Genomic DNA, 14,110 nt, shown 5'->3' with positions numbered 1-14,110 from the left:
CCACTGAGCCACAACCCCAACTCCATTTTTTTTAATCATACAGGTTATTATAGTGCTTAGAATTAGCATGTTTATTGAAAAATCAGCTGAGAGCGCAGCTGTCTTCACATTTTTGAGGACATTGAGCCTTATGCTCTACAACTAAAATAAGAAATTAAATTGAACTAAGCAATTAAGCAACTAGAATGTTAAGCTGCCAAGATTCTGAATTTATTCATAACTTTCTGTAGAAATATATGGCAATACACATTTTGAGACATTACCATTTTTAGTACCAATTTGTCACAAATTGGGGAAAAATCAATGCTAAAGTCAACAATATTAGAAAATAATGGAGAGAAAAATGCATGAACTAGTCACTATAGATGCTTAGCATTTTGATCAAATGCTTTATTCTTTGGGATCTAAAAATAATTGTCTTTAGCCTTTTTAAGTGATTTGCAAGGACCCAAAGAGGAACTTGGGTTTTATTGAGGCTGTTAAAATTTTCAGCCACGGGCTGGGGATGTGGCTCAAGCGGTAGCGTGCTCGCCTGGCATGTGTGCGGCCCGGGTTCGATCCTCAGCACCACATACAGAGATGTTGTGTCCACCGAAAACTAAAAAATAAATATTAAAAAATTCTCTCTCTTAAAAAAAAAAATTTTTTTTCAGCCACTTAAGGTGTGGTTTGTGCAAAGCATGGTAGTTAAATTCAGTACAATTTTTTTGTTTCTTGTTTATAAATGTCATTTATTGTGGATTTCAGCATCTAACATTTGGAAGCAATGTTTGAGCAGAACATAAAACTCATTCTAGAGTGCTTAGCAAGGTCTTAATGCTTGAGGAATTCTTGGAGCTCTTAATCCACTACTGTTGGATACGTCGAATCGATTGGATTTGGGATGTCTGGGCATGAGAACCCCACTCTCTCCAGTGTTTATAGTCTCCTCCGTGGTGGTCACATTCCAAGATATACTGATAACCACGATATCCAGGATACTGGTAGCAAACCCAGCTACAAAATTCAAAAGTATATGGCATTAAAACTAGTTAGGAACCTGACAAACACCCCCAAACCTCACAGACTTCTCAGCAGAATGGTACAGAATGCTTTTAGGCTTGGAGAAAACAGTAGTCATAGAGGAATGCCCAGGGGAGAAAAATCTAAAGGTGGTTGATACAAAGAACTTGAGATTCAAATTAATAACTAGAACATGACCCCTGTGCCAATATTATGCCAATGCATGAAACCTAATAAAACATTACCATTGATGTATTAATATTTGCAAGGCTTTCACCTGCAGGATTTACTTGGAACATACTCCAACCCTGTTTTTGCACTTACGCCCCACTTTGTATCTTCATGGAACCAACTTCGTTGTTGAACCAACCCATGGCTTGCAAGGAGGGGTAGTCATCACAGATTTCCCACTGTCGTCCAATAAAGTTCTCTTTCTCAAAAATGGTAATCTTAGACTCCTTGTGATTCTGTTGCCCAGAAATTAAAAACTTTTAGTACCTAGTGTTAATGGCTGTCATCTTGATTCTTTAATTGCCATATTTTTTTTTTCAAATTGAAACACTTTGTGGTTTACAAAGAAGTACATGATATCTGACCCAAAAGAGGTTTGTAAGAAATCACCCATAATCCTGTTTAATCCAATTTAAATATAACATTTACAATGTACAAATAACCAATACTTGGCTACAATGAAAAACCAGTGAAGAGGATTCAATACAGCAGAGGGGGAAAAACCCCAGCCAACCAAGGGATTAATACCAGTGATGTGGAAATTCCCCAATATGTATGTGCAGGTATGTGTGTTTGAAACAGCATGTTCAATAGGGGACAAATACAATGCAAACATTTAAAAGGTAGAGAAGAAGCTCGGTGCAGTGGTGCACGCCTGTAATCCCAGTGGCTCTCGTGGCTGAGGCAGGAGAATCGCAAGTTCAAAGCCAGCCTCTGCAAAAAGCAAGGCACTAAGCAACTCAGTGAGACCCTCGTCTCTAAATAAAATACAAAATAGGGCTGGGAATGTGGCTCAGTGGTCAAGTGCCCCTGAGTTCAATCCCTGGCACCCTCTTCACAACCCACCCCCCAAAAAGGGCAGAGAAGAACCTGTATGAATTTTAAAACAAAGTAACCCAGGTAGCCAGGTGTAGTGACACATGCCTATAATCCCAGTGGCTAGGAAAGCTGAGGCAGGAGGATTGCAAGTTCAAAGCCAGCCCCAACAACTTAGTGACCCTGTCTCAAAAAATTTTTAAAAAGGCTGTGAATGTGGCTCAGTAGTTAAGTGGCCTGGGTTCAATCCTTGGTACCAAAAAAAAAAAAAAAAAAAAAAACAATAACAACCCTGGTGGCAGTGGCCTGGGAGTAGTTGACTAGAAAGGGGTGCCAGGGAATTTTACAGGGTGATGGCTACATGGGGGTATACATTGTTTCAAAATTCATGAGAGTGTACGCTTGGAATCTGTGCATTTAATATATGAACTAAAAAAATAATAAAATCAGTTCCAGATAAGTATTTTTTAGGTTTAGAGTCATTTATGTTACTGTCTGTAGGAGTTGTATTTTAGTCTGACTTTGAACTAAGGAGACCATTAATAATTAAAATCAGAAAAATCACATGAGTATTTAGAAAATGTTTTAGCCAAGCCTTACTCCCAATACAGGGATCCTTTTTAACACATGTCCAAAGGTTGTCCTGCTTCCGTTTGAAATCTTCCAAAGACTTTAAATGCAGCCAGATGCATTATTGATTGATGCTTAGTGTTAGAAATAAGATTATTGTGAATCAATGCAGATAAGAGGTACTGGAAGGGCTAGGGATATAGCTCAGTTGGTAGAGTGCTTGCCTTGCATTCAAGACCCTGGGTTCAATCCCCAGCACCAAAAAAAAAAAAAAAAAAAAAAAGATACTAAAAGACTTTGTCTATTCATTTGTTTCCACTTTTTCAAAGGTTGTTTAAGCATTTCCCTGTTTCTGCAGTAAAATATTTAGATTGAAATTTAAATGGCTAAGAATTTACTTTCTACTACAAGGTAGGTGCTTTCTTTGCACTGGTCCTATAGGCACTTTGACTGGTCTTGAGTGTCACTTCTGCCACCCTTACATACATACGTACATACATACATACATACATTTATTGTGATACTGAGGATTGAATCAGAGGCACTCTACCACTGAACTACATCCCCAGCCCTTTTTATTTCTTATTTCGAGATAGTGTCTTACTAAATTGCCCAGGCTGGCCTCAAACTTGAAATCCTCCTGACAGTCTCTGGAGTTGTTGGTATTACAGGCAGGTGCCACTGCATTGGATCTGTGACTCTTACTTTTTAGCTTTAGAAAAAATACCACCAGTGAAGAAAAATGGCCGACTTAAAGGGAGTGGTGGTATTCTTTTCTCTTTTAAACTTTTTCTCTTCCTACCACATTCAGCATAAACAAGAGAAGTAACTGTCAGTCTGTTCATGCCCTCTCTGTCCCCATCCCAAGCACAGAAGTGGAAATTTCAGAGACTCACAGCTGAACAGATGGGGCGGAAGGACATGAGACGCTCAATGTGGTAGGCATTGCTCCCACTCCAGGCATCCCATCGAGGGTATTCTCCTCTCTCCAGGATAAACTGTTGCCCACAGAAGCTGGTATGCTCATAACCAATCCAGCTGCCAAAGACAGGTAGTGGTTTCATTCATGATATTCAAAGTCTATATGGCCTCAGGGATAAGGCATCTTTCATTTAAATAAGTTTATAATGGATAAAATATCAAAGCAATCCCAATAGAACCATACAAAGTAATAAATTTATCATAAGGGGGGAAATGAGCTGGGAGCTACACTAAGCAGGTTTGTAAATGCATTTGTTTTGAGATTATCCAACTGAAAGGATCTACTTCACTGGCTCAGTAATGTGTGTTAGCAAAGTGATCTTTCTTCCCCCACCCCAAGTCACCTATTCTCTATCTTGAGCTCCAGGTTCATGATCTAGTGACTGACTATTGCTTTGGCTCCAGTCAAACCTGCAAGGAGGCAAAGAGATGAATAGTCAGCTGATGAACAACTAAACTTGTTTTCTTGTCACTTTGTGGGTTCTTTCTCCTGCTACCTCATACTGAAAATACCCTCATACCCTGAAAACACCCTTGCTCAGTTTTTCACAATTGGGTCTTGGTTACTGATGACATCTTAAGGTGTTGTCCATTTTAGGGTTGCTGTTTTGGTGGCAAACAGCTTGTGGAATGTTGGCCATATGCAAATTTAGTTCTGCCTTGATTATTATTGTTGTGTGTGGTGGGTTTTTTTTTGTTGTTGTTGTTTGTTTGTTTTTTTGGTGCTGGGGATTGAACCCAGGGCCTAGTACATGCAAGGCAAGCACTCTACCAACTGAGCTATATCCCCAGCCCTGTCAGTTCTGCCTTGAACTTGTGCTCTCTTAGGCCAAAGGAGAGTCCTCTCTTTGTGTGTTTTCACATTAATGATAAAGGCCTGGATCAGTCTGCTGAGAGTCAGAAAACAAAAGCAAGAGAATCTTCCTCACCAAGATTGACCATCAACAAGGGACTTGTGGGAGGCTAGAAACTGATAGGTCTCTGGAGTCTTGTGTTGAATTCCTTTTTATATGGAGAAATTACATAATAGTGTCTTTTCTAGGACATTCATGAAGTGAGTTTGCCATAAAAAGGCTGCCACTTGGCCGTTTCTTCTCCTTACCTATATTTTGTAGACATGACAAATATGAGGGCCTGTAATTATTTTGAGGTAATCCTAGGTAGCATCCTGTTTGCTACAAAAGCATGGACCTGATTACTGTTACTGCTCCCACCCGATTGTGTATATTTATTTAATTTCGCTCCTCCACCAAATCTGGTACCAAGCCACTAAAAACCTTATGTTCCTTCTAGCTTTTGATTACTAAATTATGCATGGAGGTCAAGAAGTGACTAGTGGATTAGTGTCTAGGGAACATTATACCCCTATCCCTATCTATATCTAAAGGGACCTGAAACAGGGGCCTGTCATTCTACTGAGATCCATACTCACGCGCCACATTCCACCTTGAGGGACCTGACATTATCAAAACTGCGCTCAGAGACATTTGGGCAGGAGCTGGTGAACTCCATCCGCTTGCCCTGGAAGTTCTCCTGATCGTAGATGGTTATCTGAAATGGGATAGAATGGGGCAAGAAAGCTAGAACCTGGTACAGCATGAAAAAGAGAAGCTTAACTAGGGTCTATCCTGTGTTTTCCATCACCAGCATTAGCCCATCAGGCCTAATGAAGTCTCTTCCAGTGTAGACAGGATAGAAAAGGGTTTGAATTAACACTACTGGTTGGTGATATGCAGTGCTCAGGATAGGAATAAGATCTGTGGGGGGACTGGTTTATAACAGGAGATTCTTGTCAGGGGTGAAGATTAGCCCAATGGCAGACCAAAGGGCTTGTGTACTCTTCAAAGCTTCCTAAATAAGTGTGGCCCAGAGGCCAGAGTTCAGAGAGTCCCAGGAGCTCCTTGTAGATTACTACTTAGCTTCTTCAGCCACACTCACTATAAAAACCTGAAGTGTATAGGGAGGGTTTGATAAAGCTCCTTGATCCCTTCATCTAGAATTTGGCTCTTGAACCTGGCCAGAGGACAACTCCTGAAGCTGTAAACTGGCCTCAGAGTTGACAAGTGATGGGGGCAGGGTAGGATGTGCTGGGAAAGGACTGAGGATCAGCACTTCAACCCATGGTTAACCTCAAACTCAGGTTGATAGAATACCTGGGTCCTATGGCTTATTTAGGATCTGATGCCAAATCTCTCTTCACTTATGCCTTCTTTCTCACTGGGCATAATCCCCTCTGGGCTACTCTATTTTGAGATGATTTTAGCAGTGCAGAGGAGAGTTGACCAGAAACTAAATATCATCTCTCACCCATCATGAGTTTCCAGGGTAATTCTTCCTCTGTCTTAACAAGTGGCACCCTGAGAGATCTTTCGACAGTGTCCAGATGTTGGGTGGACTCTCCCCTTATGGACTGGTGTTTTATTGATTGGCCACTGTCTCATGATCAAGTATAGCCCTGTTGGCTTCTCTGTAGCAGCACTCAACCCTGCTCTGTGGGATCCCTTGATTTTCCACATGATAGGGGTGGGCTTACCTTCCATGGCCCCAAGGACCCAGGCATAGGGTTGGTCTGAGCCATCTTGGTGGTTGGAACGGTTTCTGGAAGACAGAGCACACACCAGTGATGTGACTTCTGGGCAGGGAGAGTGAGGTGAGAGAGCATAGGGAAAAGGAAAAGCAGCCAGCAGTTCAATAGACAGACTTTGGTTGGGGTCCTGACTCTGCCACTTACTACCTGAGCCTCAGGTTTCCCATTGGGATAGTTCTACATGCAGAGTTATTATAAGGATTAGAAGCAATGTAGCAGGTAAAGCACAAGCATTGTGACCTTGTGATAAATGTGGCTTCTGTCCTTTTGATTGCCTCTAGGTGATAGCATCGCCCAGTCTCACATACTCCAATATCGACTTTTTGGCAAGGGTCTAGTCCAGACCCTTCATGCCACTGGCCACACAGCATGCCATGATCCCCTCCATCCTCCCCACACCGACTCAAGGGCAGCCTGAGCTCTGACCCTTCACTCTTAACTGGCTTCTCATAGCATTTACACTGACTGGCTCTACTGCCTGGGCATGGTACCATTCTCTCCCTGCTTCTCTATCTTCTAGACTTACCTCGTCTTGATCTTGCTGCCTCACAGAGATTTTCTTGCTTCCTCCATCCTGCAGCTACTAGCTTTCTCCCTGTATTTTTTTAAAACTTTTTTAAAAGTTGTAGATGGACACAATATCTTTGTTTTATTTATTTATTTTTGTGTATGATGCTGAGGATCGAACCCAATGCCTCACTCATGTGAGGTGAGCACTCAGCCACTGAACTACAACCCCAGCCCTCTCCCTGTATTTTTAACACTTATAGTAGCACTGATTTTTTTTTTTTTTGTGTGTGTGTGGGGGGGCATACCAGGGATTGAACTCAGGGGCACTTGACAACTGAGCCACATCCCAAGTCCTATTTTGTATTTTATTTGGAGATTAGGGTCTCACTGAGTTGCTTAGTGCCTCACTTTTTGCTGAAGTTGGCTTTGAACTCGCAATCATCCTGTTTCAGCCTCCCAAGCCGCTGGGAATATAGGCATGCATCACCATGCCTGGCCTTAGCACTGATCTTGTTCCCATTGAATATATCTTGGCTGAGCATTTCAGTCCCAGGATGATTGATATAGCACCATGCCCAACCAGTTTGGATGGGTCTGAGGATTAAAAAAAAGACTTGGGCTGGGGATATAGCTCAGTTGGTAGAGTGCTTGCCTCACATGCACAAGGCCCTGGGTTCAATCCCCAGCACAACAACAACAACAACAAAAAAGACTTATTGAAACTGACATGATGGCACAGGTCTCTAATCCCAGGCTTAGGGGACTGAGGCAGGAGGATTGCAAGTTTGAGGCTAGCTTCAGCAATTTAGCAAGATGAAATGAAAAATAAAAAGTGTTAGGGACATAGCTGAATGGTAGAGTTGCAGTACTAGAGCCAGCAACGGAAGAGGAAGGACTTACTGAAGGAAAATGAAAAAAGAAAAGGAAGTGATAATAATAGTTAACACTTAACAATGGCTCACTCTATGTCAGTGAATATTCTAAATGCTTTGTATGCATTAATGCGTTTAATCCCCTCAAAAAGCCTAGAAGGTAGTTACTATCATTATCCCCATTTTATAGATGAGAATCATGAGAATCATAGAGGTCTGGGAGACAGAAAAAATGGTAGGATAAGTAAAGGAAAGAAGGATAGGAGGAAGAGAGGGGAAGGGAGGGAAAAAAGAAGACAGGCAGGTGTGCAGCAGATTTCTTGACTCAGGACAATCATTTGTGACCCTTCCCTCTGGCAGCATGGGGTCCAGGAAATAATGCATGTAAACTCTGTTATTCCTTTAATATTCTGAACCACTGAATGAGCAACATCTCCCAGCTCCTGCCTGATAGACCTTCTCCCTGTGCCCAGGAGCCTGCTCATTTCTTGCTGTCCCTTGTGCCCATCATGGTTTCTAGGGTAGTGGTTATTGCCATATCAGTGACTGCTGTTGGGTGGCAGAAGAAGAAGGCCCTCACCCAGAATCCCCCACTCCTCTCCAGCTAACCTCAAAGACTCTGACCTCTGGGCAGGAAAACTGGGCTCTCTCCGGTATGTCTGTTCAGGGGAGGGAGAGAAGGGCAAAGGCAAGGGCACCCTCAGGGCCTTACTCACCCAGCTCCCGCTGCACAGTCTGGGTCTCCATCTGGTGCCACTTCCTCTGCAGTGCCCCTCTTTATAGCCCTGTGACTGATGGCCGAAGTCCCTGTCAGCATTCTGCTTTCCCTCTCCTTTTGTTTCCCCTGATCCCCAGAGCTTTGGTGGTTCAGCCTATTGGGCAGGCGTCCCTCAGGCCTTTGTTAAAACTAGGGTTACTGAAGTCCAGGGAGGCCCCACTGCCTGGGCAAGGCTGGCAATTGCAGGCCTTGGCTGCTGTGGTCTCAGAACCGCTGGGAGCTGAGGACAGGTCTCTCCTGTCCTTCTCCTGGTTTATCATGTCATCCCAATATCTTTCTAAGATGTTGGGAGGTCTTGTCAGATGCATAAAAATGCACCTTATTTCTACACGGGTATTCATTTCCTGTTGCTTAAAAAAAATCAAAGGATTATTACAATTTTAAATGTTGTTGAGGAAAAAATATGGCTGTGTTTTTGAAAATCTTTATTCTACTCTAGCTACCTATAACTAGTAAGAACTAAATTTAATTACAGTCGGATTAGTAGATATGAGTCTCACTATAGCTAGTTTATTAAATATTCAGTTTAATGTTGCAGTTTGCTTTTAAAAATTTGGAGCCAATAAATCTTCTGGGAGTTTTAATATATGGTTTTAGGACAGAAGAAATCTCTCAGGCCCAAGGTATTATGCCTATAGTACCCTAAAGAGGAAAATGAGTTTCCCTGGGAACTCAGGCACTGGGTGAAGGTAGGATACAGGAATCGTGGAACCTTGTCAAGGTCCCTGAGGGGAAGATATGCTGTCCAAGGTAAGAGCTGCTGTGAAAAGCAACAGGGTGAAAGGGTAAGGAGGACCCAAGTAGATATGGGTTCAAATCCCAGCTCCCCTGGCTGGATGACCTCAGGCAAGTCACTCAATCTCTCTTTCTCAACCTCAGAAAAGGAGATTATATCTAATAGTACTCTTGTCCTGGTTGTGGACACTATAGAGAATCTCACAGCAACTTGGAGAGAGGAGGAAAGTTTTCCCAGTCCCTCTGTAATCATTCTTGACTGTAACTCAAGTTTCACTGGAGCATCTTTTTTTTTTTTCTTTCTCAGAGCCAAAAATTAGGGGGTGAGGTCTGGTATGTATGCAAGTATTTGCAGTCTTGGGCGGAACATTCTAGGCATAGAAATCCAATGCTAAGAACAGCGTACAACCTCAAGGGTGTTTCTGCTGTCTTGATTAGTGGTGATGTTGAACAACTGGCTGGCAAGGGCCCGAATTGCCTGAGGATGACAACAGGCCCCAGCTGCCTCGTCACTGTGCAAAGGGCACAAGGAACTAGCTGTCTGACTAGTGGCTCTCTCTCTCTTTTCCTTGTCCTCCTCCTCCTCCTCCTCCTCCTCCTCCTTCTCCTCCTCCTCCTCCTCCTCCTCCTCCTCCTCCTTCTTCTTTTCTTAATCCTCTCAGAACTGGGGAAACATTTCTTTGAGCATGTGTTCATTCGTTTTCTAACTACTGAGATGGCTTAGGTACCACCAAAATGTGCCCTTTGGGCATCCTAGACTCCTCCAGTTTCCACATTGATCATGCTATAGAAATTTCTTTAGGAATTAGAAATATTTGGCTCCAAAGAGGGATTTGGAGCTGAGGCACTTGGAGCTCAGGTATACGACAAACCTTTTATATACACATGCACATGAAATATATATGACTTATTTATCTATATGTCTATATACAGATATATGTATTTTTCCCCAATACTAGGCACTGATCCCAGGGGCATTTTACCTTTGAGCTAATTCCCAGTCTCTTTTATTTTTTATTTTGAGACAGAGTCTCATTAAGTTGCAGAGGCTGACCTTGAACTTGTGATTCTCCTGTCTCAGCCTCTTGGGTAGCTAGAATTACAATCACATGCCACCATGCCTGGTTTTCAGTATATATATATATATATTTAATATTTAAATCTTGAACATCAAGAACATATTTTCTTTCTTATTTTTTATAGGGGGTGGTACTAGGGGTTGAACTTGGGACACTTTACCACTGATCTATGTCTGCAGCCCTTTTTATTTATTTTTTTTGGGGGGTATTGGGGATTAAACTCAGGAGTGCTCAAACACTGATCCACATCCCCAGCCCTATTTAGTATTTTATTTGGAGACAGGGTCTCACTGAGTTGCTAAGTACTTCACCAAGACTGAGGCTGGCTTTGAACTTGTGATCCTCCTATCTCAACCTCCCATGCGGCTGGGATTACAGGTGTGTGCCACTGCATCCAGCTTCTTTTTATTTTTTTTATTTGAGACAGTGTCTCAATGAATTGCTGTGATGCTCCTGTCTCAGTCTCCTGTGTCACTGGGATTACAGGTATGTGCCACTCTACCTGGATGAGAATCTATTTTTCTTCCTCCTCCTCCTCCTCTTCTTCTTCTTCTTCTTCTTCTTCTTCTTGTATTGGGGATTGAACCCAGGGGTGCTTAACCACTGAGCCACATCCCCAGCCCTTTTTATGTTTTATTTAGAGGGAGGGTCTCGCTGGATTGCTTAGGTCCTTGCTAAATTGCTGAGGCTGGCTTTGAACTTGTGATCCTCCTCCTCAGCCTCCCATGCCACTGGGATTACAAGCTACCTCACCCAGCCTATATTTTCTATTTAAATTATTTTTTATAATAAGAAAACCCAATTGCTTTATGGTCTACTTCTTCCATTAGACCGCATGCTGTATGAGGGCAGGGGCCTCATCTGTCTTGTTCATTGTTATATCATCATCTCTGAGCAAAACTCCTGGCTTGATATATATATTCTGAATGCAGGAATAAACAAATGAGTGGGTTTTGTGACTCTGGGGAAATTTTTTGTGACTCTGAGGTATGTTCCTGACTGCTAGGAGCACCTGCTGAGTATGGCCCACTCATCCCGGCCACCACTGGCCTGCGTGTGCTGTGTGGGGGCTTCATATACTCTCAGCGTCTTATCTGGGAGATTCACACCTTACTGCATTGTTGGTGCAATGAAAACTGATTTTGCGTTTTTTACAGAAAAGTAGGGCTTTTACAATTGATTGAAAAAGACCAACCCATGCACAAAACTATTGTGGGGGATCAGTTATTAGGCAAACAATCTACAAAAACCCATCAAACATTCCTGGAGTTATAAATAGCTGTAGCTTGTTCTCCCGCTGCTTTCTAAATCACTTTATGTCCCAGAAGCTTGAGGATTGTCACATCTCCTGCAGTAACCACCAAGCCTCCCAAATGTGGTGCTGGGGATTGAACCCAGGCACCTGCACATGCTAGGCAAGTGCTCTATGATTGAGCTACATCCACAGCCCCTTGATGTTTTTAAACTAAGTCCTAGAGAACCTCCTCTCTGATATTGTCACCATTGTCTTTACCTGCCCCGTGTTCATCATGGCCTTAGAGCACCAGCCACTGGTCCCATCTCTTTTCAGGAAATTTAGGGGAAAAGCTACCGAAGGAACAGAATTAAAGGAATGACAGTTTGTGATCCCGTTTCCCATGCTGGACTTGGATCTTTCCTGTTCATCTTCAATCACAATAGCTACAGCTCACTGGGCATTGACTATGAACCAGACAGTGACTTTCTAATCCTCCCCACGACCCATGGAATAGATAGTTGTAATAACCATTTTAGAGATGAGCAGACTAAGGTTCTGGGAAGCTAAGTTCCACATCAGGTAACCTAGCAAAGACTCCAACTCATGGCTGACTCCAAAGCCCATATTCTTTCCTCTCTAGCATAAAGTAGGACAAATAATTCCTACTTTACCCACTGCTGTCAGATGAAAGAAAATAAAGGTATTTAGGACAGTGGTGGGAACTCAAAACTCAACAAACAGTAGCTGTTTTATTGGTTGTGCCAAATCAGATACCATCTTGTGCTAGGTTCTCATAGAGACAAGTAGGAGGAGCAAGATGCCAAGATTTTAGAAAATTTATCAGATTAAAAAAACTCTTCCTTCCTCTCTCCCTTCCTTCCTCCTTCCCTCCGTCCCTCCTTTCCATGCTAGGGATTGAACCCCAAGGCCTTCTGCATGGTAGGAACATGCTCCACCACTGAGCCACAGGCCCCGCCATCATCAATCCAGTTTTCTGAAATTCTGCTAGGGACATGGACTGTGAATCATGTTCTCAGGCCACATATTCATGGCACAAGCCCGTGGGGCAACTGTCTGTCCACTAGAATGAGCTATTAGGTTTAGGGGTGATGATTGACATTAAGGGGAATGTGACAACCCTCCAAGTTTAACCTGGACAGTTTGAACAGTGGGCTCCTTGACACTAAGGCCACATGTCAAGAATGGTTGGTGCCACTCAATAGAAGTTTATGGCTGGCTCGGACCCCCTGGCATTGCCTCTGGGTGGGGGGCAGGAGGTGGGGGAGTGAGGTCATGGGGCCAGGGAAGCCCTTGGACTCAGCACTTTATGGTGATAACACAATGGGACCAGCCAGGCGGCTGAGCAGCACTTTCGTTGTTTGAGAATAAGCAGGACAGGCACAAAGCAAAGGGCTCAGTCAGCGTTCAGGCAGCGCCTACCTCCCCCACAAGTGGCTGCCTCTGGGGGATCTTTTTAGCCCTGTCTTTTTTCTACCTCTTTCACCAAGCAAGAGAGCTGGGGTCTGGCTGGGCCTGAAAAGGCAGCAGGCCAGGTGCTGGGGGAGAACTTGGGAGGCATCTTGAGCCTCCAGTTTTTTCTGGCCCTTTCTGAGGTCATCCAGTCCTCTTCTTCCAGACCTGGGGGCCCAACCGCCTGCTCCCTCTGTATGTAAGCAGCTGGAGAGCATTTCAGTTCATTCAGTCTCACTGAATTTCCCAATTCTCCAGCTTGAAAGCCCTTGAAACTCTTAGAAAAAATAGGTACGAGGATGGAAATTGTCCTAGTGGACGATGCTTAGCCTATTCTTTCTACTTCAGCCTGCAGTCCAACTCGGTCTCATTCGGGATCACCAGATTGAGCAAATGAAAACGCTGGGCACCTAGTTAAATTTGAATTACAGATAAACAATGGATTTTTTTTTTAGAATAAGTAAGTCTCAAACTTTTTTTTTTTTTTGGTACCAGGGATTGAACCCAGGGACACTTAACCACCAAGCCACATCCCCACCTCTTTTTTATATTTTATTAGAAACAGGGTCTCAATGAGCTGCTTAGGGTCTCAATGAGTTGCTTAGGGCCTTGCTAAGTTGTTGAGGCTGGCTTTGAACTCGAGATCCTCCTGCCTCAGCCTTCTGAGCCACTGAGATTGCACCTCTGTACCTGGCAGTCTCAAACTTTTTTTAAAAAAATAATTTGTAGTATAAAAGAGTCTTTTGACTCTTTGTTATCTGAAATTCACATTTTATTGGGCACCTTGCATTTTATCTGACACTCAAGTCTCTTAATGCTTTGGTCTACATCCTCCTGTGATGCTTCTCTGCCAATCAGCTTCTTATTCGTCCTTTGGAGAAGTGTAAAAAGGCACTACCTACCAGGTATATATGATATCTTATATCCCTCCCCAGTCGCTGGGATTGCAGGCATGCACGGCTGTACCTGGCCCTCTTATCTAGTATTTTAAAAAATGATTTCTGCAGGCATGGTGGCACACACCTGTAATCCCAGCTACTTGGGAGGTGACGCAGGAGGATTTCAAGTTTGAGGCCAATCTGGACTAATTAGAGAGACCCTGTCTCAAAATAAGATAAAAAGGGATGGGGATGTGGCTTATTGGAAGAGACTTGCCTAGCATGTGAAGGCACTGGGTTCAATCCCCTCCCCCACAAGGAATCCTTATACTTATTATAAAATTATATGTAACTTAAGAAGTTA

General features: G+C 43.1%; 1 protein-coding gene across 1 annotated transcript; it reads right to left on the bottom strand.

The window, feature by feature from the left end:
- Positions 1 to 719: 719 nt before the first annotated feature.
- Cryba1 (crystallin beta A1) lies at positions 720 to 8,316 on the bottom strand. Its single transcript, XM_046446868.2, has 6 exons — positions 8,286 to 8,316; positions 6,134 to 6,198; positions 5,033 to 5,151; positions 3,516 to 3,657; positions 1,327 to 1,469; positions 720 to 996 (listed from the first exon to the last, which is right to left on the bottom strand). Exons 1-6 carry the CDS (start codon positions 8,314 to 8,316, stop codon positions 849 to 851), a joined length of 648 nt encoding a protein of 215 aa, XP_046302824.1. The 3' UTR covers positions 720 to 848.
- Positions 8,317 to 14,110: the final 5,794 nt, after the last annotated feature.

This window comes from Marmota monax, unplaced genomic scaffold (genome assembly GCF_021218885.2).
Source record: "Marmota monax isolate L192 unplaced genomic scaffold, Marmota_monax_Labrador192_F-V1.1 WCK01_AAM20220418_F8-fsc00138, whole genome shotgun sequence".
Lineage (NCBI taxonomy): Eukaryota > Metazoa > Chordata > Mammalia > Rodentia > Sciuridae > Marmota > Marmota monax.
This window is presented reverse-complemented; position numbering and strand designations above follow the sequence as displayed.

What these genes read in the sequence shown, in the direction of transcription:
- Cryba1 (XM_046446868.2), bottom strand. Translation starts at nt 8,316, where the DNA reads ATGGAGACCCAGACTGTGCAGCGGGAGCTGG. An exon ending in GACTGTGCAGCGGGAGCTGG is followed by an intron (nt 6,199 to 8,285) that starts GTGAGTAAGGCC and finishes TCTGTCTTCCAG; the next exon opens with AAACCGTTCCAACCACCAAG. An exon ending in CTCAAGGTGGAATGTGGCGC is followed by an intron (nt 3,658 to 5,032) that starts GTGAGTATGGAT and finishes TGTCTTTGGCAG; the next exon opens with CTGGATTGGTTATGAGCATA.